Below are 26,668 nucleotides of genomic sequence, written 5' to 3'. Positions count from 1 at the left end.
AGAGTGATTGTATTGGGGCACCTAGGTGGCAAAGTGAGTACAGTACTGGCCCTGGAGTCAGGAGGACCTGAGTTCGAATCCAGCCTCAGACACTTAACACATTTACTAGCTGTGTGACCTTGGGCAAGTCATTTAACCCCAACTGCCCTGCCTTCCCCCGCCCCCCAAAAAGTGATTGTATATTGGTGGTCTCTGGACCATAAGAATTAATTGTCACAAGGAAAATCAAGTCAACTGAGACACAAAGCTCTGAGCACTAGCAGTTTATTTGTTACATAAATTCACCCAAAGGTTTCCCCATGGATCTCAAAGTCCTGGAGGAGGAGAGGCAGTTTTGTCCATCACTTGGTTTTTTGAACTTGCCCTTTACCTTATTAAGAGGCTCCAGGGGTACATTTTTGCCCTGAACTCTAAAAATATTTAAAGAACAACAGACCACACATTTTTCACAAAAGAAGTCCATATCTTACTCCTGTCTTTGTACATTTTTATGTTAACTTAAAAATGATTTTTTTTTTCAGTAAAAACTACATATTCAAGAAAAAAAATAGAAGTTGGTAGGTGGGGAAAACAATATAAATGGTTAAAGGACTGACAGCATTATGGGGGCAGGGACAATGTGATTGGCTGAAAGTCTGAAATGTGGGCTGGAAACAGCCCTTCTTTTCATCTTGAAGAAATTGATACTGTCCACTTGGATCTTGCAGAAATAATGACAGACAACAAACTAACTCTAATTGTAAAAAAACACCTAGAGACAATATTTCCAGGAATGGCATCATCCTGGCTGGTAGAGATAACAGATGGACTAGGATTGAATCAGGATGCTTAAAGGTAAAGACAAGAAGTTTCCCTGACACAAAATAATTTGCAACTGGTGCTGAGATGATAATTCCTTTTGAAGTAAAGTGTTTTAAGAGAGCATAGCACTTATAAACTTAGCTCAGAATTTTTCTTCAATTAAAAGTGACTGATAGGAGAACTGAACTTTTTCATTTAACTGAGAGAGGAACACTTAACTTTTGAACTCATGAGCTTCTTTACCCACAGATTTTTGTTGTTGGTCCTTTGTTGGCAAGTCAGTTGTATTTAAGTGAGGCACAGCTGTGCAAAGTCATCAACTTCACTCTCTCCTCTAGAATTATCAAGAATCGTGGTCCCACCATTGTTAGCAAAAACAGATTACACAATAGTAAGATTTTACAAGGTAATTTATATTCCAATTTGGTGGCACTTTTGGCTGGTATGTCCAGACAAATAAATGTGGACAAAGAAGATATTTATCTCTATCTAGCTATGATAAAATGGAGATAATCAACAAATGACACTGAAGAGTTGGAATATATCCAAAGAAATGTGAATATGATGGATTAGAGACCATATCAAATGAGTTGAAAGGACCGAGGCAACTTATCCAGAAGAGAAAACTTGGTGAGTAACATGAAATACTCTTCAAATAGTTGAAAGGCTATCATGTCTATGATGAATCCCACTCATTCTGCTTGACTCCAGAGGGAAGACCTAGAACCAACTATTGTAAGCCACAAAAGGCAGATTTCAGCCTGGCATGATGGACAGTGCTTTAATAATGGGCTGCCTTCCTAGCTGGTCTTCAAGCAGAAATTATTTCAAGGAGATACCTCTGCAGGTATGAGTCTGGCCTAGATGGCATCTGAAGGCCTTTCCAACTCAAGTTTCTCTGATAAATTCAGTAAGGGAATAAGAAGTGGGCTTGGGTCCTCGTTAGAATCCAAATGAATTTCATTAGAAACCTTTTTTCCTATCAGTGCTAGCTTTTTCTAGCAAAGCAAGACTCTTCTGACTTGCCTTGATGAGAGAATACAGAGACTTCCATAATGCCTGTTGAATTGCTCCCTCATGTTCAATATATTGGTCTCAGCACTAGAAACCATCACTCCAATGAGTGTGCTGTCATCAGGACCTGAACCCTTCACTGATTTGTAGAGAACATGTGGCAAGCAACCCAGATGCGTCTAATATGCAACTGAATTCCTTTAGCTTTCCTTTCCAGGCTGGCAGTGTAGGAACAATCATAAGAAGCTTTGTAGATACAGGTTGCAAGAACTCTTCCCTGCCCAAGAGCACCTACTTTCTTTACACAGCGGTTCTGCTCTGCCTTAAGTCTATCATGGGAATCCCTGCTTTATCATCAAGATTGTTCGGTCACCAAAATCAGCAGGCAGAAATGAGCTCAATTTAATGAGAAGTTTCTTGATTGTCTGTCACATGCAATGCCCTGGCTGTAGTCTGAATATATGCAAGGTGGCCTGTGGGAGAATACAAAACTCCCCTAAATTTCTCCAATTTTTATATCCTTAATAAAAAAAAATCTGATTTCTTCCCTTCATCAATGACTGTTCCCCAGTTGAGATAATATCAACACAAACTCTTTTCCCTATTCTGAAGGCAATCTATTTCTGAGAACATCCAGATGGATTCTCTCACACAGGTTTGTGGATTACCAGCCTATTGCCTCCGTTTTTGATTTTTCAACCTGGAGGGTTGACATGAATTATTTTTTGTATCTAACCTTTTTGTTATAGTCAGACAGAAAATATAATCTTGACCCATGACCTCCATGATATAGAGGAAGACATGTACCCACTGAGCACATTCATAAGGTTTCTTTTCATTGTAAATCCTCTGATGAGAGGATAAGAGATGACCTCTAGCTGAAAGCCTTCCCACACTGAGTGTATAGATGGCTTATACCTAGAGTTTTGTTAAGAAGATCTCTACTCCATTTCAATGTCTTTCCTCATTCAAGTCAGTTATAGGATTCCTCTATCTCCCATGAATTCACTGATGGTAAACAAGGACTGACTTTAGCCTGAATGTTTTACCACAATGATTACATTATTAAGCTTTCTTTCCAATGTGGATTCTCTGATGTCGCTTAAGATGACTCCTCCATTTAAAGGCCTTTCCACATTGGGTACATTCATAAGGTTTCTCTCCAATGTGGATTCTAAGATGGACAGTAAGCGAGGACTTCTGTGTGAAAGCCTTTCTGCACTGGGTACATTCATAAGGCTTCTCTCCAGTGTGGATTCTCTGATGTGAAGTAAGACTAGCACGCCATTTAAAAGTCTTTCCACATTGATTACATTCATAAGGCTTCTCTCCATTGTGGATTCTCTGATGAAGAACAAGACTTCCCTTGCATGTAAAAGTCTTTCCACATTGATTGCATTCATACTGTTTCTCTCTAGTGTGGATCCTCTGATGTTCACCAATAGTCTTCCTACATCTGAAAGTCTTTCCACACTGATTACATTTATAAGGTTTCTCTCCAGTGTGGATTCTCTTATGTTCAACAAGACTCTCCTTCCTTGTGTAAGTCTTTCCACATTGATTACATTCATAAGGTTTCTCTCCAGTGTGCGTTCTCTGATGTACAATAACATGAGCCCTGTGTTTAAAAGACTTTCCACACTGATGACACTCATAAGATTTCTCTCCAGTATGTATTCTCCGATGTAAAATAAGATAACTCTTCTCTCTAAAAGTCTTTCCACATTGATTACATTCATAAGGTTTCTCTCCAGTGTGGATTCTCTGATGTCGAGTAAGAATGTTCCACCATTTAAAAGTCTTTCCACATTGATTACATTCATAAGTTTTCTCTCCACTGTGGATCCTCTGATATTCACGAATACTCTGTCTACATCTGAAAGCATTTCCACATTCATTACCTTTATAAGGTTTCTCTCCAGTGTGGATCCTCTGGTGTTCAACAAGACTGTCCTTCCATGTGTAAGTCTTTCCACATTCATTACATTTATAAGGTTTCTCTCCAGTGTGAATTCTCTGATGTAGAGTTAAACTGTTCCACCATTTAAAAGCCTTTCCACATTGTTTACATTCATAGGGTTTCTCTCCAGTGTGGATTCTTTGATGTTTAGTAAGACCATTCTTCCATGTAAAAGTCTTTCTACATTGATTACATTCATAAGGTTTCTCTCCAGTGTGTGTTCTCTGATGCACAACAAGACGAGCCCTCTGTATAAAAGCCTTCCCACACTGATTACACTCATATGGCTTTTCTCCAGTGTGGATTCTCTCATGTTCACGAATACTCTTCCTGCATCTCAAAGTCTTTCCACATTCATTACATTTATAAGGTTTCTCTCCAGTGTGGATTCTCTGGTGTTCAACAAGACTGTCCTTCCATGTGTAAGTCTTTCCACATTCATTACATTTATAAGGTTTCTCTCCAGTGTGGATTCTCTGATGTACACTAAGACTGTTCCACCATTTAAAAGCTTTTCCACATTGATTACATTTATAAGGTTTCTCTCCACTGTGTGTTCTCTGATGTACAGTAAGATAAGCCCTCTGTATAAAAGCCCTTCCACATCGATTACATTCATAAGGTTTCTCTCCAGTATGTATTCCCTGATGTGCAATAAGACATCTCTTCTGTCTAAAAGCTTTTCCACACTCAGTACATTCACTAAGTTTTTCTCCAGGGAGGATTTTCTGATGTGCAATAAGATACTTTCTCTCAATAAAACCCTTTCGACGTTGTTTACAGTCATAATATTTCTCTGCAGTGTGGATATTCTCAGGTGTTGTGCAGACTTCTCTCCAAAAGAAATCAGAGGTACTATCACTCATGAATCTTTGCTTATGCATTTTTTCCACAGGAAGGGTGACCTCTGCTGCAGTTCCCTTCATTTCCAGTCTGATCTCTCCTGAAAAAAAAAAAAGAAAAAAAGCCAACAGTAAAACAGTCACTATACGTATACACACACACACACACACACATACATATATGTGTGTATATATATATATATATATATATATATATATATATATATATATATGTATATGTATATCCCCTTCGCTCCATGGACAGAACAAAAACTCAGTTTCTTGCTATTTCCCCAGGCAAAGAGAAACATCTTAAAGGGGCAGAAATAATCATTTTAAAATGCCTTTAGCTCACATCTGAAGGATGAGTTAATTTCCAAAGAGCTTCATGCATGAATTTACATTGGATCCTCACAAAAACCTGTGCAACAGGTAGGGCCATTATTCTCATCATATTCGCAACTCAGACCATGAGCTCAGAATCGCAACTCAGACCATGAGCTCAGAATGGCTAAGTGACTTAACTCAAATCCCAGTAGTTGGGACTAGAATCTGAACCCTGTGAAGGGGTATGCTCTGACCACAGTACTTGACAAATTATCTCCACTTTCAATCTTTCTCTGTCCATTTCGTTGTCTACATTTATTCATAGATACAATTCCATTTGGTGAACATATACTAAATATTCAAATTATTTCATGATCTATTCTACCAGTAACCATAACCTAATTTCCCTGAGGATCACTTTCAATCTTAGGTTTTCTGCTGCATTACATCAGCTTACATGCAGAGTACCGACACTTTTTTTGTGTGTCTATTTACCTGAGGCATAAGAGATTTTGTTCCGACCCATTAAGTTTTTGAGATAGTCATTACTTATTTCTTTTTAAAAATTATCTTTAAATACCTCTGGCTCACTAAAATAAAATTAAAAGCCTTTTATAAAACACAATTTAAAAAAATGCACAGGGGCAGCTAGGTGGCACAGTGAATAGAGCATTAGCCCTGGACTCAGGAGGACCTGAGTTCAAATCCAACATCAGAGACTTGGCACACTCAGTAACTGTGTGACCTTGGGCAAGTCACTAAACCCTAATTGCCCTGCCTTCCCCCTGCCCCCAAAAGCACAGCATTGCCCACATCTGAAAATATGTGTCTGATCTAGCAAGTGGAGTCTGTCATCCTTTGGTACAGAAGTGGACAGTATGCTTCACTATTGGTCTTCTTGAATCCCTTCCTCTTTAAATGTTCACAAACTCCTTGAAGGATTCAGACCAATGTCTAAGGGATTTGAGCTAAAAATTTGTCAGTGGTAAATAATCATCCAATTTGGTTACATAGATATTTTTTATCTTCTGGGATGAGAGGTATGCACATGTTTCAACCTTAACAGCTGTCTTTTTTGCAGTGATTCCAAACTATAGTGATCAGAAAAGCACTGCTTTTGGGGATTGTGCAGTGAGTACCCCAAACTCTGACTGCTTCTGTCCAAGTGGAACATATTCTTTCAGTTTGTCAACTTGACATCAAATTGTTTCCAAACTTGCAGGAAGGTTCAACATTCATGTGCAAATGGTCACATGGCATGCAGCAATCCTTTGATAGTTGTCTATCACTACACTGGAGTCATCGTCTCGTTCTTGGTCTACCTTGTAATTGCATCTCATCAAACCAGAAATCACCAGATCAAGATCTCACTTTGGTTTACATTGTTGCAGCAGTGAGGGGAGGCTATAGGAAAATCATCATTACCAAGCATGCACAGTAGAATCCACCATGAAACCATCACGAACCGCCATAACCTTGGTACAAAAACAGACCTTAAAATGCCATTCATTGAAATGGTAAGTTTGATAAGGTTGTTTTCTAATTTGAATTTTTCCTCTGTTCATGTTATTCTTCCTATATCTGGCAGCTTCTTGAAGGACTTGGTTGGCAACATGGGTTAGTCATTCAGTAGAGTTTCAGCAAAAGTACAGCCAGTTTACCAGTGGTAGAAATAACAAAGTCATGCCTGAAGAAATTCTATCCTTCCAAAGATTGTTTTAGATATAAATACAAATTAAAAACAATAATATAGTAATATTTGCAATTGATCTTCAAACACATTTGTCATTTAACGTGGTACCTGCCAAGAGCCAATAGAAAAAGAAATTTTAAAAATGATTAGCAAAGCATTGTGACTAGTTGGAGAGCTTAAAAAAAAAAAAAAGCTGAATCTACATATCCTGGAAGGAGCTTGTGAAATTCGCCTTCCATTTCCCACCTTATGCTTCAGTGAGTATTTTCAATATATTCTGTTCAAAAAATGAGAATACAACTGGTAGGGCAGTGGAGTGAATGCTGGGCCATGAATCAGGAAGACCTGAGTTTCAATCCCACTGCAGAAACTTGCTAGTCCTGTGACCCTAGGGAAGTCACAAGAACTCTGTTTGCATCAGTTTTTTTTAAAATCTGTAAAATGGGCATAATTATAGCATCTAATTGCTAGGGTTCTTATGAAGATAAAATGAGACAATATTTGTACAGTGCATGACACATAGTGGCTCCTGTATAAATGCTACCTATTACTTTCATTTGATTTTGACTATTTCCTCCCCCGTTCTGCTCTCCTTCTCAAACCTGTATTATCCTCACTCCTTTTACTCCCTTGTTTCCTTGTTGAATTAAATATATTTCAATTCCAAAACACTCACTTTCTCTGTATAAGCATTTGTTCATAAACTAGATTCTGAGCTCTGTGACAGCAGACACTGTCTTTTGCCTTCCTTTGGATCCTCATGGCTTAGCCCAGTGCCTAAAACAGAAGGCACTTAATGTTTACTGATTCCCTGCCTGAGCCCAGGGCTGATAGCAGATCCCAGCCTCTATCTCTACTCCATGCATTCTGGTCTCTGCCTATTTGTTGAATGCACGTTCAGGCATCAGCCCTGTTTCTCTGCCTTTCTAATACTCAATTACCGCTAAGTAGTTACCTTAGCATCAAACCCTGATGGAACTGGAAGAGAACCAATACTGAAGATTACAGAGGCTTCTGAAGGGTTTTGTGCTGTAGGACACCTGTGGGTTTCTAACTCCTGGCTCCCTAAACTGATGTGGTGGTCACCTACATGAACCTCGCCAATGATTGTCCAAAAATGGGTATACAGATTAGCCATAGAGATTAGGAAAGGGACTTGGGCTGATAATCTATGCAAAGTTTAGCCTTGGAAGACTTCTGAGTAAGGCAGCAGCCATCTCTACTCCTCTGGTGCTGCTAAATGTACAGAGAGAAAATCATGAAACCAGGCTGCCAGATTCACTATCAATTTAGGCTACATAATCTTGGCACTCACTGGAGCAAGGCAATCCTTTGCCATTTTCCTAACTGACTCCCTGTGCCACTCACCACAGCAGCTCTTCCAAATCTTTTAATTCATCCCCAACCCTCCATTATGGCTTGTTTCCCCTCCTTTCCCAATCACTGAAAAAAAACTAGACATTCAACAAGGGCTTTTTTATCCTCCTCATCTCATATAAATCAGATGTTTTCTTCTTCTTCTTGACCCCCACGTCACATGGAAAAATTTGTCTGCTTCCTAAAGAAAATCCACTCACACATGGAAATGATCTCACTCTGCCCCCCTCATCTGTCTCCATGTATTCCTCCTGTAGGATCTCTTTTTTTTCACCGATTTTCACTCTCTGCCACAATGGTGACTCTTTCCCTATTATCACAAATAAAATTTCTCTCTCATCATTAAAACACTCTCACGTGATCCATGCATCCTCATGACATGGTGTCCAATACCTTTCTTCCATTTTATGGCTAAACAGCTAGAGATGGTCATTTCCATTTGGTGTCTCCAACTCATTTCCCTGGCTTTCTTTGAAACTTTTTTCTTTTTTACCTTTCTTTTCTCTTTTTTCTACCCCACCACACCGCACAAGACATGGCCACCATTAGATATAAATAGGTTTGTCTATCTGAAATTATTCTAGGCCTATTTCTATTTATCAGTTCTTTCTCTCTATGTAGATAGCATCTTTCTTCATTTGTCCTTTCCAGTTAATTGGGGTATTTATAAAAGTAAAAAAAAATAAATTCTCTGCATGGTACCTCCTAAATTTATTGTGCAAGTGAAACATATTTCTCAAAAATTACCAATAATCTCAAAATTGTTAAAATTTAATAGCCATTTCTTAATCCTAAGCCTATTTGACTTCCGTGCCGGCTGCGACACTGTCAGTCTCCACCTTTTTTTGATCCTCCCCTCCCCAGATTTTAGCAACATTACTCTCTTCTGGTTCTACTTCTACCATATCCAAAAGGAAACTCATTTTCTTTCCTCCAGCCCTTCCATATTCTTCCATTCCTAATGCTATCCAAAGCACCTTCCCAATAGTTCAGGCTCAGAAATGAATTGTCATGCCCTCCTCATCAACTCTCACACATTCACGCTCCTGACACCCATGTTCAATCTGTTCCAAAGTCCTGTTGATTCCATCTTTTATGGCATAATTCCATAGATCCGTTTGTATCTCAATATTGTCACTTTATTGGGTACCACCCTTGTCACCCCATACCTGACATAGGGTCAGACCCTGCTGGTTGGTTCAGCTGCCTCAATTCTCCTCCTAGTCTAGTCTAATCCTCTATCCAGTTATCAAGTTCATCTTCCTTCAACTCTCACCTCACCATGTCACCATGTATTCAACAGCCTTCAGTGGCTCCCTAGGAAAACATGAAATATAAAACCCTATCTAGGGCTGTGAAAGCACTTTATCACCTACCCCTCACCTATTCTTCCAGTCTTCTTTCTCCCTTCTACCCTCCTCTCCTCATGTTATAATCCATTTCTTTGAGCCTCCTGTCTGTTCCAGGGACAGGTCATTCCAACTTCGGACTCTGTGGGTTTCTGTTGTCATCCCTGTTGCCTAGAATGTTCTTGCTGGCTTCCCTGAGTCCCCAGCTAGAGGCCACCTATCACAATAAGCCTTTCCCAGCCCTCCTTAAATTTAAGGCCTTCCCTCTCTTGACTAGCCCCAATTTATCTTGTCCATAACAGGTTTCTACATACTTGTTGGTATGCTCTCTGCCCCACAAGACTGTGAGCTCCATGGGAGCAGGGGATGTCTCTTGAATTGATTTATGTACTCAGCCCTTTGTACAAAGTCGGGAAGAGAGTAGGCACTTAGAAGACAGTTGACTTGAAGAAGGTCTAGGAAAGAGCTCATGCGGTATTCCCTAACCCCTTTTATACTTTCAGGAAAATTCCATGTCCTTAAATTCCAAATGATAACTTTTTTCGGATAATAGATTTATCCCTGGAAGGAAGAAGGCCGTGGAGTCCAAACCCCTCTTGTTATGGGTGGAGAAACTGAGGCTGTTTCAGTGGTTCAGTGACTGACCCATGAAGCCACTGCTGAGAAATATCTGAAAAAGAATTCCAAGTCAGGCCTTCCTGCCCCCAAATTGAGCACCTGCTTCACCACAACAAATAGCAGTATCTTGTAATGCCAGCTCTCATAGAAGTGCTTTCACCTCACTCACCTGGACAGAGACTCCTCAGGCCTTCTTGCTTCAGCATCCATGGTGCTTCCCTTTGCTCAAAATAAGAGATCATGTCTTCTCTGCGAACTGGCAGCCCTGGGCACGGGGAGTCAGATAGGAACGAGCATGGAGAGAAACTTGTCATTTACTTCTCTTTAAGGAAAGGGGTATGGTTCCAGAGCTGCTCCAGTCTGAGATTCACTCCATTAAGTTCACACACATGACCCTGTACTCACTCATTAGTACTTGTAATGCAAGTACCCCAAAATAGGGTATGCCACAATATCCTTTTGTAGCATCTGTTGTGAGAAAGAAACCTCTGCCTCTCATCCTGTCAAGTCCATTCTCATAGAAACTCCTAACCCAATGCAGGCTAAAAAGACATTATGCGAGACCAGACTGGAGCCTGAGAATAGGAACCTAGATGAGCCAGCTTTTGCACTGTCTCCCTCCCCTATTTCTCACTCCTTAGAACCTACAGAAACCTTGTATACTGTTCATTTGGGGCATCTTTGACTCTTCAGGTGAGAGTTTTCTGCTGGTAAACTCAAGAAACCCTAACTGGTCCAAATTCTATTTCTTGGCCAGTCTCTTACTCCTGGAAATGCCAGGTACTTGTAACCAAGGACCCCAGGGTGGTTCCCAGGACTCCTGAAGGATAGTCTGATAGGGTTTCTTCTCTGAGGGGAGAAGATCATGCAACCAACCAGGTTGAAATCAGAAAATCTGGTCTTGGTGCACCTTCTTCATAGAAGGTTGGACTCATTGCACACTTTCCATTCTCTAGAAATCAGAGGCAGCTGGTGGTGCAGTGGAGACAGCCCTGGGCCTAGAGTGAGGCATGCCAGAGTCTGGATCCAGCCTCAGACAGTTACTAGTTGTATGTCCCTGGACAAGTCACTTAGCCTACATTTGCCTCAGTTTCTTCAACTGTCAAATGGGGAGAATAATATCCCCTAACTTGGAAGGTTACTGTGAGGATGGAGAGACATAATATTGTAAAGAAATTCCCAGGCCCAGCACATGGCAAGTACTAAGTGAGAATAAATGCTTCTTCCCTTCCCTTCCTTTCCCACCATCTGTGCTGGAATTTCAGGGCAACAGGAAGGAATATTAAGGACAAACTCATTATACAAGGGACAAGTGGAAGCTGGGAGCTACAGATTGATGTTTGTTAAAAAGAAGAATATCCCAGATCCCAGACCCATCCCAGAGAGGACAGGCTTGTAAGGAAAAGCCTCCTGAGCAGCTTTCAGAGCCTTGGCAGACAGATTTCATGGCCAGGTGGGGGTTAGGCCAAATGACCCCTGACATTAGTTCCAGGTCTGAGATTCTTCCACCCTAATTTGAAGCTGCCTAGAAGAGGTTAGAGACAGCTTCAGAAGCAACAAGGAAACCCTCAGGTTCCTGTCACACAATGCACAGACTTTCTATAGGAAACTCCAGGCAGCAGGACAGGAGTGCAACACTTTTCTCTCTCTAACAACTGATCAGTGCTCCTAACCCTACACACCAGGGCATGAAGATATTCCTTTGACTGCAGACTCAGCATTACTAGAGGATGTGTCCTTACCCAGGGAGAGCAGGTTCTGGGCATTCTCCAGCATGACCTCCTTGTACAACTCCTTCTGAGCATGGTCCAAGAGGCCCCACTCCTCCTGGGTGAAGTCCACAGCCACATCCTCGAATGTCACCAACCCCTAAATCATTAAAAGTCACAGAATGTAGAGCTGAAGGACACTTCAGATTTTAATAGTCCAACTCTCATTAATTTACAGAACAATACTGAAGTGCAGAGAAGGGATTTGCTGAATAGTCAGACATTTTATGAGAATCAGAGTCATTAAGAGCCCAACTGAATTTTGAGAAAAGCTTTTTCTATGATAAGGTAGAGTAAAACTGAGAAGTATTTTTCTCACAAATGCATCCCTCCGTGGAATCAGGGAGAAAGTTTGTGTTCTACATGTGAGGTAGGTGGATGTGTGGTGGAGCATGAGAGAGGGTGATAGGAAATATCTTCCTCATCAGAACTCATATAAATGATATATTCTTTTAAAAAAAATTTTAATCTCTTATGTGCAAATGCATGGAAAACTTTAGAATCTTATTCCTTTCATATTGAATAGAGTTAAAGGAAGATTTACTTAAATCCAAAGGATATAATGATCAAATAAAGTAGAGAATTTATGGATTAGAGGAAGGGGAAGCCACAGACCAAATGTATAGAACATATGCATATACATATGGGTATAAACGCACATGTATACGTGCATATATACCGTATACTGTAGATAGCAAATATATCTTATATGTACAAAATTATTTGCGTGTTATCTCCTCTGTTAGAATGTGAGCTCATTAGGATTAGAAACTGGGTTTTACCTTTAAAAAATATTTTACTTTCAATTCAGGCAACAGAAGCTTTTCCAGAAGAATACAATAAAAAAGCTGATCGCACATGGAACTGCAATCTCTCAGGTACAACTTATTCCCTCCCAATATACAACAAAGTTATCAAGGAAATTTCTTTTTTTTCCTCTCCATTCCCCACCAGCCCTAGAGAAGGCTCCCATTAAGTACAACTACACACACACAAATGCACATATACCTATTTGTATATAAATGTTAGATCATTCCATACATACCACTGTTGGTCAGTTCTTTCTCTGAAGGCAGATAGCGTCACTCTTTATATGCCCTTTATTTTCAATTTGTGTCTTATAATAGTCAAAATGACTCATTTGCTCAAACTCTTCTGAACACAATATTGCTGTTACTGTATACGATGTTCACGTGGTTCTCTTAATCATTTTGTGCAAGTCTTTCTAATGTCTGGTATAAGACCTTATAGAAACAAGGTCCCAGAAGAAGGATGCATCTCAGATCAGAAGGAAGATCTGAGGTCCACTTATTAGAAGGGACCATGGGCCCCGGAATAAAGAGCCACAGGCTCAGAGCTCTGCCTTTTTTTTTTTTGTAAGTTGAACAATTTTCATCCCCACAAATACCCTGATACTTGGTAGGGGTCATCTCTATTTCCAACCTGCCACATGTCCACTATGTGTGTGGCCAATGAGCTTGAAATCTGATGGTCTCCCAATTCATTTTCTTTTATTTCTATTATAAGCACAGTATTCACTTTATCAGAGATTCTGATATTTGGGAACAATTCTCCATCCTTGGCATAAAATCACCATTCCATTTTTTATCACTGTGATTTGATTTCTTCTTTGAAATACTTGATTTCTGATCTCTTTGGAATCTACATTTCACCTCTCAGTCTAGTGAATTGTTTGACTTTTGGACAACTGAGGAATTTATAGCTCTTTTACACTTTTTGAGGTTCCTCAGAACTTCTAAATCCTCCTGTTCTCTAAGTAAGACATTTCTTTGTGAAACTTCAGAAGCAGATGGGTTTGAAGGAGTCACTCTGGGGGAGGTAAGAGTGAACAGGATGACAGGGGGGATTATGGACAGAGTCTTCTGACATCCTGCTTTCAGGAGAAGGTCCTTTGGTGGTGCTACATGACAACTAGGGCAGATACAGGAGAAGACAGCAGGGGAAGAAGAGAGTGATGTGCCAAGGGCTCCTCAAGGACTAGAAATTGTCACTTCAATCCCATATGCATTTATTCAGCACCCATCATGTGCCAGGCACAATGCTTAGCACCGGGGATAGAAAAAGAGGCAAAAGGCAGCCCCTGCCCTCAAGGAGGTCAGCATCTAACCGGGGAGACATCAAGCAAACCAATATATACAAAGCAAGCCAAGTCCAGGACAAATAGGCCATAATCAGAGGAGGGAAGGAGTAAGAATTCACAGGGGTTAGGGAATACTTCCTGCAGTTTTCAGTTGTTTGTTGGGACTTAAAGGAAGGCAGTGAGGCTAGGAGTCCGGGCTGGGGAAGGAGAGTATTCCAGGAGTGGGGACAGCCATTGAAAATGCCTAGAGCTGAGAGAAGTCAGGAGGGCAGGGCCACTAGGTCAAGGATATATGTTGGGGAGTAAGCTGTTAGAAGTCTGGAAAGATTGGGGTGGAGGGTGGGTAGCTCCTAAAGGGCTTTCAATGGCAACAAGACCATTTTCTATTTGATCCTGGAGGCAATAAAAAGGAATCCACAGGAATTTATTGAAGAGGGCAGTGATCTGGTCAGAACTGCATTGCAAGAAATGACTTGTGGCTGATTGGGGAATGACTTGGAGGGGGGGAAGAGTCTTGAGAGAGGCAGACCCACCAGTAGGCTATCTTAATAGACCAGACATGAGGTGATGGGGCCACACATGAGAAAGGTGGCAGGGAGAGGAGAGAAGGTGTATGGTCTAGAGATGGTGCAAAGGTAACACTGATGGGCCATTGCACCATATTGGATGTGTGGGCTAAGAGATACAAAGGAGGCTGGGATGATTGACAGAAAATTGTTCACAAAGTGACAGAAATTGTTAATACCAGATGTAATGTGGATTGCCACTCCCTTAAATGACCCTCGGAATGTCAGCATTTCAGTATTGTCCTCACCTTCCTACTCTTAAGACAGTTATTTTGGATTAAATTGAGCTCAACCACACATTAAATCCCCCCTCTAGGGAAGTTTCCTCGTGCGAAGCCCAGCCCAAGCTAGACCTCAGCTTCTACTTGCTCCCTCACACTGGGATTCATGGCAGGAAGGGCAGAGCAGCTGGAATGAGATGGCTTTTCTGGCCTGGATGGCCAAGGGCCACTGGGGTCTCATGACCAGCGTTTGCTACTTCATATAGCCTTCTCCCTCTGTCCTCCTAAAACTATAAAAACTTTTTGATGGGTTTCTTTGTTTGGGAAATACCCCTGACATCCCCCAGGTAGTAGGTTTGCTACCTTGTTATCTCAATTAAAGGCACTTTATTCCTCAACTCATGCCTTTGATTGATTTCAGGACTTGACAACTCCTGGGTGGGGATGGGAAGATGGTGATGCCCTCTACAGTAATAAGGAAAGGAGGGGTGAGACAGTGTGTATGTGTGTGTGTGTGTGTGTGTGTGTGTGTGTGTGTGTGTGTGTGTGTCTGGGGTAAAAATCAAAAGCTCTGTTTGTGATATATTAAATTTCAGATGTCTATTGGTCATCCAGTTTGAGATATCTGTTAGGAAATTAGACATACAAGACTGGAGGTCAGCAGAGAGACTGGGCCAGGAAGGGTTCATTTGAGAATCATTAGCACAGAGATAGTGATGACATGGATGAGAACTGATGAAATCACCAAGGAAAGTAGAATAGAGAGAAAATGGGAGAGGACCAAGTACAGACCCCCGAGGGACACCTATGGTCAGAGGGTTTGATCTCAGGAAGGCCCAGAAAAGACAGATCAGTCGTCAGTTAGGTCAGAGGAAAACCAGAAGAGAATATGGTCCTAAAAGCCTAGAGAGAAGAGAGTATCATGGAGGACAGAGTGATCACCAGAGTCAGAGGCAGGACACAGGTCAAGGAGAATGAGGATGGAGGTCACCTCTGTGGTCTCAAAAAGAGAAGAGCACAGTAGAGTAGGTGAGGGGGGCGGGACTTTGAAGGTGAGAGGGGGAAAGGTGTGTCACACCTGGGCAAGAGGGCAGCATAGTCCATCGCAGGCTGCACCAGTCCAGACTGGGCCCCAGAAAGAAATCAGTGGTGGCTGAGGCAGCTTGTGGACCTCTCAGCTCACATGTGGTAAAAGGTCAGATAACTAGTTAGAAGGAGATTACAGGGGTCCTTTTGCTGGCATTGGGGGCACTGTTGCTTTGATCATACTTGGATCTGGGTCCCAGTCCTAGATGGCAATCCCAGTGTGAGGAGGATCACACCAGAGCTTGGAACTGCTAGGATGTGGGACCGCTCCTCATAGCTCCAGGGAAGAAGAGTGCCTGTGGTCACTCACAGGCAGGAGAGAAGTAAACACACCCCTCCTTAGCTCCTACCACCTTGGCAGAACTGCAAACTTACAGTGAGCCCTCCACCCTGAAAGCAGAGCCCCACTTTAGGAATGAGTTTAAAGTCAAGGAATGGGCTGGAAAAATGAGCAAAGAACAGAAAAATTCTGACTATAGAAAGGTACTATGGTGACAAGGAAGATCAAAACACAAGCTGAGAGGATGCCAACAAAGTCCAAACTCCCACATCCAAAGCCTGAAAGACAAATTGGAATTGATCTCAGGTCATGGAGGGAAATCCTGAAGAAGGTTTTTCAGTATCATTTAAGATACGTAGGGAAAAAATTGGAAACGACAGAGGTGCAAGAAAATCATGAGAAAAAGAATCAAAAGCTTGGCAAAGGAGGAACAAAAAAGTACTGAAGGAAAGAACTCCCTAAAACGTAGAATTTGCCACATGGGAAGGAGGTACAAAAGCTCAGTGCAGTATAATTCCTTAAAAAATAGAATGGAGACCGTGGAACCTACTGACTGTACAAAATATCAAGACACAATCAAAGAAAAGAAAAAACTGAAGACAATGTCAAATGCCTTTCCAACGACTGGAACGCTCTCAATCCTGACCCTAACCCAGGCCCTAAAGGCCTGCTCTGGGCTTCCTTCAAATCTCAGCTAAAATGTCACTTTCTGAAAAAATTACTTTCTGATACCCAAATTGTTAGAGCCATTTGATACCGTGCAGAGCTTGTCTGGACGAAGCTGCTGACTTGCTGGGGCAGCTCAGTGGCAATGTGGATGGAGAGCTGGCCTGAGACACTAGGTGAGTGACCCTGGGCAAGGCAGGCTTAACCCCTTGTGCCCCAGTTTCCTCACCTATAAAATGAGCTGGAGAAGAAAATGGCCAAACACCCCAGGATCTCTGCCAAGAAGAACCCAAATAGGGTCATGAATATCAAAAGAGTTGGACAGGACTAAAAACAACTCAGTGACAATAACAAATGCTTGCTGACGAGACCCCAGAAATGGTAAATGGGAGGGATTCCATGAGACTGGGGACTCTTGTGTGACCTGTTCTAATGAGGGAGAACTGGAAAACAAACGGGGGAGGGCAGCAATGTGAGGAGGGAGGGGTTAGTCCTCAAAATGCCAAAGAGCCAATGAATCAGTTTAACCCAGAAAGCAGAGAGCAGGGCAGTGTTGTTACTACCTTATTCAAATTCATGCCTATTTTTGTAAAAAAATGCTCCATGAGGACCACATTTCAGGCTTCATAGACCATCCTCTGTGTCTATGGCAATGGCCTCATTGGCTGATGTCTGTGCATAGACTGCACTCACCTGGGGAGGGGGGCTGCTGCTCCCAGGGGCCATTCCCTCTGGCTCCAGGCTCCCTGCTGGGGCCAGGTCTTGGTTCTCTGCAGACTAAGCTGGGCAGGAAGAAGGATCCCAGACAGGGAGAGGTCTTGCTCTTCTCTTCCTAGGCATCAGGCTGGCCCACAAGGATTTACAAAGGTGAGGTTCCACAGGAGTCACAAAGGCCCTGGCCCTGCCCTCAAGGGAGAGACTCCACCCTACAGAGGGAGGAAGTAGGGAGGGTCAGACTTGAAATGAAGATGGTCTCAACAGGAAAACTACTTCCTGCCTCTCTTACTCTCTCTCCCCCATCCGCATTCTCCCACAGAGACCCAAGAGCCAGAGGGAGCTTGAGGTCTCAGATGGGATCTATTCACAGACTCAATGGCTCTTGAGCTCTTCCTCCTAATGTTCCTCTGCCCTCCCTGCATGCCCTCTCCATGACTCACAGACAGTTTGTCTAGAACACAGACTGACTCCTTCATCTAAGATCCAAGCTAGGGAAGGTTGAGTAGGGGGAAGGCTCTTGAATGGAGCCACCAGGGAGTGATCAGGGGAAGCTTGAGACTAGGAGACAAAATCCAGTCTAGGCTGAAGCCCCCTGGAAGGGGACCTGAGGCGGGAAGCAGGAGTGGGAACTGGGAAGCAAGACAATCAAACACAGCTCATGGAGAGAGGTCAGGCACACTGGATTGACAGAAGGGCTCCAGGGTGTTAGAAAAGAGATAAAATTTGTCCTGCACAGGAAGAAACATCTGAGAGTCAGGCGATTAGAAAAAAAGAAACAATTCTCAGAAAAGAAGCAAACCAGTTTCAAATGGGTTTGTAATCTAAAGTAGGGCAAAGTTTAAGTTCGACCTGTAGTAGGCATGGCTTCATGAATAGTAGCCAACAGACTCTGAGTAAAATTAGAGTCTAATTATCCTTACAGGAGACAAGGAGAGTAATGAGAACAAAGGGGAGACTGTAACCCTGAAGAATTGGGTCCAATCCTGGTTTGGAGGGGAGGGGCAGTTTAGAAGTTACGAAAATCTCTCTACGACGGCTGACTTCTGTAGAGGAGAGGTGAGGCATTTTAGTTTGGGGCATCAGCTTCTCTTGAGAATCATAGTAATAGCTTTCTTTCACCTACTCCGGTGTCCAGGACTTGTTTTTCCTCATTTCTTTTTTTTTTAATCTTTTTTTTTATATTTTTTATATATTTTTTTTATTTTTAGTTTACAACACACGGCTCTACATAATTTTGAGTTCCAGATTTTCTCCCCTCCCTCCCCCCTCCCTCCCCAAGATGGCATGGAATCTCATATAACTACCACGAATAACTTCGCATTGAATTAATTTATACACTTGTCAAGTTGTGGAGAAGAATTATGACCAATGGAATGAATCATGAGAAAGAAGAAACAGAACCAAAAAAAACCCCAAAAACAAAAACAAAAGAGAGGAAAAAAAGGCAAGCATGAAGTATGCCTCAATCTGCATTCATACTTCACAGTTCTTTCTCTAGATGTAGATAGCGTTCTCCATCGTGAGTCCTTTGGAGTTGTCTTTGTACCTTGTGTTGCTGAGAAGAGTCATTTCTAACAAGAGGGACACTGAACCTGGGGAAGCAGGATGACTGTGTCCTGAGGTCTTACAAGGACCTGGGGAGGACTGCTGGGATGCTCTGGGAGAGCTTAGGCTTGAAATCCCTAAAGGGAAACTGGAGACAGGGAGCCACATGCCTGGGATCTGATGGGGAATCAGCCCTAGAATCATGGGTGCAGGTAAGGGGGACCAGGAGAGAGCTTTGGTAACTGGGCCCAAGCCTGGGTGGGCAGGTAGGAAGGTAGGATTCTTGGATCTCCAAAGGACCTGGGGCTGAAGGCAAGATAAGGGAATTTCTAACCAGGAGGTTAGAGATTAGGGGACAGGGAGGCAGGACACGTGGGGCCTGATAGGAAGGCTGAAATCAGGACTCCAGGAATCCTATGGGCAAAGTCTGAAGTCTGGAAAAGTGTTATGCAATGATAAATCTGGGGAACGTGAGCCAGGAATTTAGGAAGTGATTGGAGGTCTGGAAAAGCTTTAGGGGCAGGGAGCTCATCCAGTAGCCAGGCTTGGGAGGGAGGTGTGCTCCTGGCAGACCTGGAGGACACTCACCATGAGGTCAGATGAAGAGAATGAAACCCAATGGCATGGGCATCCAGCAGAACCAAGAAATTTGGCAGGGCTCTGGCTCAGAACTGCCTGGGACCTGCATGCACAGAGCTGGGGTCCAGAAGGCGGTATGTTCTCAGGTCCAGGGAAAGCAGAGCAGTCACGGCTCAAAGACTTCCTGCTTCTGCCCAACCTACCCTGGGAGGGTCTTCCTATTCCAAGAGCCCTGTCTAGCACCTGAGGCTCCCTGGAGGGCTGGACCCTTTCCTCCAATCACACCCAGGGCTAGGACTCAGAGACCCTGACAGCCTCCATCACATGGAATGCCATCCCCAGTGCAATGATCCCCTCCTATGCCCTAAACTCCTCCCAGGAGTCCAAAGTCAACCTGGTCCAGCGTTTCCACCCCCTCCCCTCCTCCCTCCCTCCCAGACTCACACCCTCCTCCTCCTGAGCAGAAAGACTGCCAAGATAAAACTAGCATCAGACTACCCGAAAGTGGGAGGAAGCAGGAATGGTCGGGCTTGGAAATGAAGATGCTCCTGATGGGGTGCTCATGCTTGGACCCCAATTCTAAGATCACATTTCTCCCTAGCCTCAAAACCCTTGACAGGTTTCTCTCCAGCCAAGGACACTATTCCTGGCAATAACTCATGAGTGGGCCCCAGTAAAACAAACTATCTTTCCCCATCACCAGAACAAGCTGACCGCTGAAGAAATTATCTTGCAAAGAAACAGGACCGTCTTGTAACCACAGAATTATTGTGTACAGATTTTCAAAGTTATCATATTCAATCCTGAGGTCAAGCTATGGACATCAACTCTCAAAGCTTTCTTGCTACAAACATAACAGACCAAAAGTACTCCCCTGAGAAACCCCTTCCCCCAGTTTCCAGTATGGAATGAGGCCAGTGACCAAGGTTGCAGGTTACCCCCTAATTAGCATATCTGCCAAATGATTCACAGCTTTTACTCCTTAAGGAGCTCTGCCCACCACGTTGTTGTTACAATAAACCTTTGCCCCTTTGACTTGAAGGCTGCCCGAGTCTGTGACTTCATTCCTGACGCACCTGTCCAGTGCTCGGGTCTTCGGGGGTCCATCACTTCTTCGGCGCCCAGCATTCCCCGGGTCTGTGCAGCTCTCTCCCCTCACGCACCTCGGAAGGCCCTGCGGTAGGCTTGCTGGACGGTGGGTCGAGCCCGCCGAGGGCTCTGGCAGCATCCTGCACCGCAGGGGAAGCCTCGCTGGGGGCACAGCTGCCGGGCATCGTCTCCCTCTTCCAGGGCGCTGGTCCAGAGGCTACAGCAGCACCCGAGGGCCCCAGGCAAGAAGGGACGCCGCATGTGAGGAGCGCTGTGCTATCCTTTCAGAGGTCGGTTTCTCAGGCTCCGGCAGCGGCCTGTGTCAGACAACAGCTCCCGGATCCTCCATTACCAGAATCAGTGACCGGCGGTCCTGAGGCTGCCCAGTGGACAGAGAAGTCACATCATTTACCACGCTGGGACGGGCAGAAGGACGACATCACCACGTTATCCTACGAGCTGAGAGCTGCCGGCCTGCCTTTGGTGCCCCTGGTCAGTGCCTGGGCAAATCCTGGGGAAGCCGCAGGGCAATCTGGGAGCGCTTGACCGGCCCCCATCCCAGCTGGAGGGGATTCAGGGGAGGGCGCGAGCCGCTCCTGCCTCCACTGATTCCCCCCCAACCCCCTACCGTGGCTGGCCCCTGCCCGGAGCCGGTACGGCCACTGTCGGCGGACTCCCTGAGCGTACTGGGCTAGAACAAAGCTGGCCGTGAGCCCTCGGATCAGATTCCTGGGCTCCCAAACCTCCGGGGCCTCCCGGGTGTTAGCTGGGAGACACCTCGGGGTGAGGGCCTGTAGACAAGCGGCCCGGGGTAGGCCCGGGGCGCCGGGAGAGGAACCGGACAGAAAGCCCCTCCCCCCGCCGGGCTCTTCAGAACCTCGGCAACAACGCGGGACGCTCCTGACCAAACTTACTCCAGAAAAGGGAACCAAGACTCGCCCGACCTTCTTGAGGGTCCCCTTCTTTCAGGCCCTCAAGCTTAGGCTCCTTGAGCTCCTGGGGCAACTCCTATCCCTCCGGCCTCTCCATCTGCTCCTTCCTCTTCTTCTATACCAGAACGCTAGCCAACTCCTATAGGAAATCCCTCCCCCTTACCCGCCGGCACAGCCTGCCCATTGGTCGACTAAACCTCCACTTCCGGGCCTTCATCACCAGAGGAACTTCCGGACTTCATTTCCCAGCAGCCCTGGCACCTACCAGACCGGGCTGCTCATTGGTCTCCTAGGCTTCCGCAGCCGGATCCGGTTTCCCAGACCCCCCCCCCCCCCCCAATCGCTGCCTAGTCCCTCCCTTACAAGGGGCGGAACTTCCTATCTACCTCTTCCTCGATTCGTCCATTCTCTCTCGACTGTTTTCTCTATGGGAAGTAGCAGGTTCCACTGGGGAAGGATCCAGCACAAGTTCCTTTTCCTAGAAATGATCTCTCCTGATGAAGGCAAAGTTCGGCCGTTCCTGTACCAATCCTCGTCAGCCGGTAGAGGGCGTCGGAGCTGCCCCACTTCAGTCTGAGTATCTGGAGAGACATTCAGATCCTTCTCTCCACCCGTCGCACACCCAGGAGAGCACGAGGATCCGGGATCGAGGCCAGAAGTTGGGAGGGGATCAGCCTCGTCCTCGCCCCCGGGCGCCTGCGGGGCCTGCGGCCGCCCAGATTCAGACCCTGGCTGGGATGAGCAAAGGGAAGCAGACAGGGAGAAGACGTATCACACGCCGCTGCGCCCCCTGGAGGGTGAAGATGGACTTAGAGAGGCTGGGATGGCCCCAGGGAGATTCCGGCCCCCCCACCCCACCCCGTGGAGGAGCCCCTGCCCTTCTCGGGGCATCCTCGGCTGCATCTCATTAATTAGTCCGTCCCCCTCCACCCATATGGGGGGTGGGGAACTGAGGACCCCAAACGCCTCCGACCCAACTCCGGGGAGCGCCTTTGGAGTTTTTGATAAGCTGCCCTGACTGTGGCCCAGGAGAAGGACGGGGGCCGGGGATAGAGGTGAAGAGCAGGCTCGGTCCGTGCTCAGCTCTGTCCCAGCCTCGCGGATGACCCAGGGGTGCCCCGGGGCTCTGGACATCGAACTCCATAGGAAGGGCCCTGGGTCCTGCAGGAAGCCTCAGACCCTGCCTTGTCTGCAGACCACCAGAGCCCTGGAGGAGGGTGGGCCCCCAGGTGGGTCAGACCACTGGAGCAGCCTCCTGCCAGCGTCCTGCCCTCCGGCTCTCTCCAAATTCGCAGTGACCCCTGCGCCCGCTTGGCTCCCGCCCCGTCTGTGTCATTGTTTGAGCCCTGGGGCACGATACACATGGCAGCCAAGCCTATTGATTTGCTGATTGATGGGGGCCCCCACTCTGTGATGTTCCCCACTCTGGACCCACCTGTCTTTCTAGCGCTGGTTGGTGGGCACTGAAAGAAAAGAAGGGTTGTCTGAGACACATCCCTTCCCCTGCCAATGGGGGATCTATTGTTGAACGACTCTTTCCTCTTGCTCTCTTCCTGTCCTGCCCCTCTAATGGGAAGGGATCTGATGGGGAAATTGGGCAGCCAATGCTCCTTAGTCAAGCCTTTCCTCTCCCTTTTAACTCTGCTCACCAAGCCCTCTCATTTTCCCTCAGAGGTATGGGAGGAGGTTGAGCTCGTGTCTGGGACCAGGGGATTCCTAGGCTACTCCTCATGCCACCCCAACTGTTGTCTGCTTGCTGGATCCTAGGGTGTACCCTCACCTGTGCCAATACCCAAGTCACACTTGGTGCCTGGGAGGGATTGCAGTCCCTGATTGAGAAGTTCCTAAAGTATGGGCTTCCCTTTCCTCACCAGTCCCCCTCTAACACCCCTGTTCTTCCTGTAAGAAAGCCAAATGGGGAGTTTCACATGGTTCAGGACCTTAGAGTAGTCAACAAACCCTATTGCTTGCTACTCACCCTGTAGTCCTTAATCCATGTACCATACTCAATTCCTGGGGGATACCCAATGGTTCTCCACTCTGGATCTCAAAGGACCTCCAATTTATATTTGCATTGAAGTGGACACCCCCTGGGAAATCAAACCCATGCTAATGAACCTCGACAGCATTGCCACAAGGCTTCTGGGATAGCCTCCACTTATTTGGTCAGGCTTTGGGAAAAGATTTAAGGGCTCTGAAGTTACCTAATAGTAGTTTAATGCAATATGTGGGTGATATCCTTAACTGTAGCTCTAATCGCAAGGAATCTCTGAGGGCTGCCATAGAGATTTTTAGTTTTTTAGGCACTCAAGGCTACTAGGTTTGTCTGGTTAATGTCTAAATAGCTTATCAGAGTGTTAACTATCTGGGCCATGAGTTAGCCCACACCTCTCACTTCCTAACACTATAGAGGAAACAGACAATATTTTCTATTCCTGTCCCAGCCACTAAGAAACAACTCTGTACCTTTCTGGGCATGTCTGGGTTTTGTAGGTTCTGGATCCCCAACTTTGGACTTACTGTCAAGCCTCTTTATGATTCTATTCAAGGTCCTGATACACTTCCTTTGGGATGGGAACTGGAACAGACTAAGGCTTTTGAAACTACCTTTACCCACATTTACTCATGAGTGGGCCCCAGTAAAACAAACTATCTTGCCTCATCACAAGAACAAGCTGACCTCTGAAGAAATTCTCTTGTAAAAACAGATTTATCTTGTAACTATTGAATTATTGTGTATTGATTCCTAAAGTTATCATATTCAATCAAGAGTTCATGCTATAGACATTAACTCTCAAAACTTACCTGGTTACAGACTAAACAGACCAAAAATACAACTCTGAGAAACCCCTTGCCCTGGTTTCTAGTAGTAAATGACTCCAGTGACCAAGGTTGTAAGTTATCACCTAATTAGCGTATCTAACAGATACTGCACTACTTTACTTGAATAAGCTTTAGCATCATTCCTGTTAAGTTGCAAGTTCCCTAAGGGGCTCTGCCCACTCTAATAGTGTAGCAGTAAACCTTTGCCAACTTGACTTAAAGATTGCTTGAGTCCATGAATTCATTCCAGATGATTGTAATGGTAATGTAAATTTGAAGATCTTCCCATTCATTAATAGGCCCATGTGACTTGCTTACTTTGAAGGAAGCTTAAGTCACATGTAGTGGAAGGGGTGTTAGAGCAATTCAGATTTGAAGATCTTTCCCATCCATTAATAGGCTATGTGACCTGCTTATGTCACAGGAAGCCTAAGTCACATGTGGTAGCAGGACTTCGCTGAGAGGAAAAGGAAATTGTGTCACAGGAAATGCTGAGAGAGCAGTTGCAAAAATTAGAGCTGAGGGAAAGAGAGCAGACCTGTGGTGGTTGTGAGTGACTTTGTTTTGGGGAAGGCCACAGCGGCAGGGGATGGTTTTGGGATGGAGTGGTCCTCTGCTGTGAAGTTGTGTATTGAATTCTTTGTTGCTGTGATTGAGTTTGTGTATTGGTTTTGGGATCTGGTCCTCTGGTGTCTGAATAAATGATTTACTTCTATCTTCTATATGGAGAATCTCATATATGTGTATATATATGTATAAATACACATATGTGAGATTCTCCACATTGATATATCTATATAGAGTGAATATATCATATTTCATATTATCCACAAGCATCTGGGTTAATTGAAAGAATGGATTATTGAAAGAACAGTTAAGGAAGTTAAGTTCTAATAATTCATATCCACATTGGAAGGATAATTTGTTCACTGCTTTACATAATTTGAATAATGGCCCACTGGGAGGAAGTACACCTCTAGCCAGAGTGATGACCTCAAGTCTGCAAATTAGAAAACCAGAAACACATAAGAGTTCAAATACTAAATATTGGACTGGGAGGGAAGATGTCCCAGCATTGTATCCAGGAACACCTGGTTGAGCAGGATATGTTTTACACTGTTTAGAGGACTTTTGGTTGGACAGAAAGGAATAAGAAAAATCTCTACTGGAATATGTATGAGAATCCCTAAGAACCATTTTGGATGAATATTACCTAAACCAGAATTAGCACCTCAAGGAATACGTATATTGGCTGGAGTAATAGATTCTAATTATCAAAGAGAAATTATTGTGACATTTCAAAATTTGGGTGAAGACCCTATACAATTTTGTAAAAATGATAGAATGGTTCAAGTGATTATTATTCCTTGTGAAACAATACCACTTCTGAAGACTGACCATCCTTCCAGAGGGTTAGTGAGAGCAAGAGGCAGAATCCTCTTCCCTTAAGGCTCATGAAGCTGCCTTAGCATCACCACCTCTTTGCCCAGCACCTGCTAATTCCCTCTACCCCACCCTCCCCTCTTGACTAACAGCCCCAGGCTGCCTTTCTCCTCCAATATTTGCTCCTCCTCTACCCTATTCCTTGCCTTCTTCCTCCTCCCCTTCCTGTAAGGATTTCCGGCAGTTTATCACTGAGCTTGCCTCCCAACTCTCTTCATACCCTAGCAGCACAGGCTGAGGAGGACCTTAAACAAAAACAGAGCTTCTAACAGCTTCTTTCCCACCCCCACTCGCAACTCCTAAGGGATGGCAAGCCTGGTAACCGTCATTATTTTAAGAGACCAGGGCACTGGAAATCTGAATGTAGGACATGTCTCAAGGTTACAGAAAATAAAATACCAAGGGTTACGCCGCCAATGACCATAGTGATGCTCCTAGAAAAGGTTGCGGGATCCGATCCCTATCCACCCCAACCCTGTCAGGTCCTGAATTCTTGCAAATTCCACAAGCCTCTCCTTCCTTGGAATAATAATAGTTGATTTGTCATGGGGGTTTCTAACAAGTCTCTAACTCCCCCTCTCCCTGTCATTAATTGTGCATTCTGTTTGTATTTGTCCTGTCATTTTGTCAGTGTGTGTCTTTCTGTCTGTATCATGTGTGTTGTAAATGAATCTATTGTCTTGTAAGATTTAAGATGCAGCCAGAGACTTCTAAGGGCTGCATCTGGAAAAACAAACAAATGAACTTGTCAGACTCTTTTCTTTGTGGATCCTGGTCTGGGTAACCTGGAGCTACAGTGAGAAGTTAGATACAGCTAAAGACATCTTAGCAGAGTCTGGAGGTTTTGAGATTAATCATTAAGGAGTTTGG

General features: G+C 44.5%; 1 protein-coding gene across 1 annotated transcript; it reads right to left on the bottom strand.

Annotated features, from left to right (window-relative positions):
• Positions 1-248: 248 nt before the first annotated feature.
• Positions 249-21,721, bottom strand: LOC118845015 (zinc finger protein 420-like). The gene is made up of 5 exons (XM_036753038.1): positions 21,515-21,721; positions 17,364-17,596; positions 11,724-11,850; positions 10,151-10,246; positions 249-4,718 (listed from the first exon to the last, which is right to left on the bottom strand). Exons 2-5 carry the CDS (start codon positions 17,394-17,396, stop codon positions 2,881-2,883), a joined length of 2,094 nt encoding a protein of 697 aa, XP_036608933.1. The 5' UTR covers positions 17,397-17,596; positions 21,515-21,721; the 3' UTR covers positions 249-2,880.
• Positions 21,722-26,668: the final 4,947 nt, after the last annotated feature.

Source organism: Trichosurus vulpecula, chromosome 1 (assembly GCF_011100635.1).
Source record: "Trichosurus vulpecula isolate mTriVul1 chromosome 1, mTriVul1.pri, whole genome shotgun sequence".
Lineage (NCBI taxonomy): Eukaryota > Metazoa > Chordata > Mammalia > Diprotodontia > Phalangeridae > Trichosurus > Trichosurus vulpecula.
This window is presented reverse-complemented; position numbering and strand designations above follow the sequence as displayed.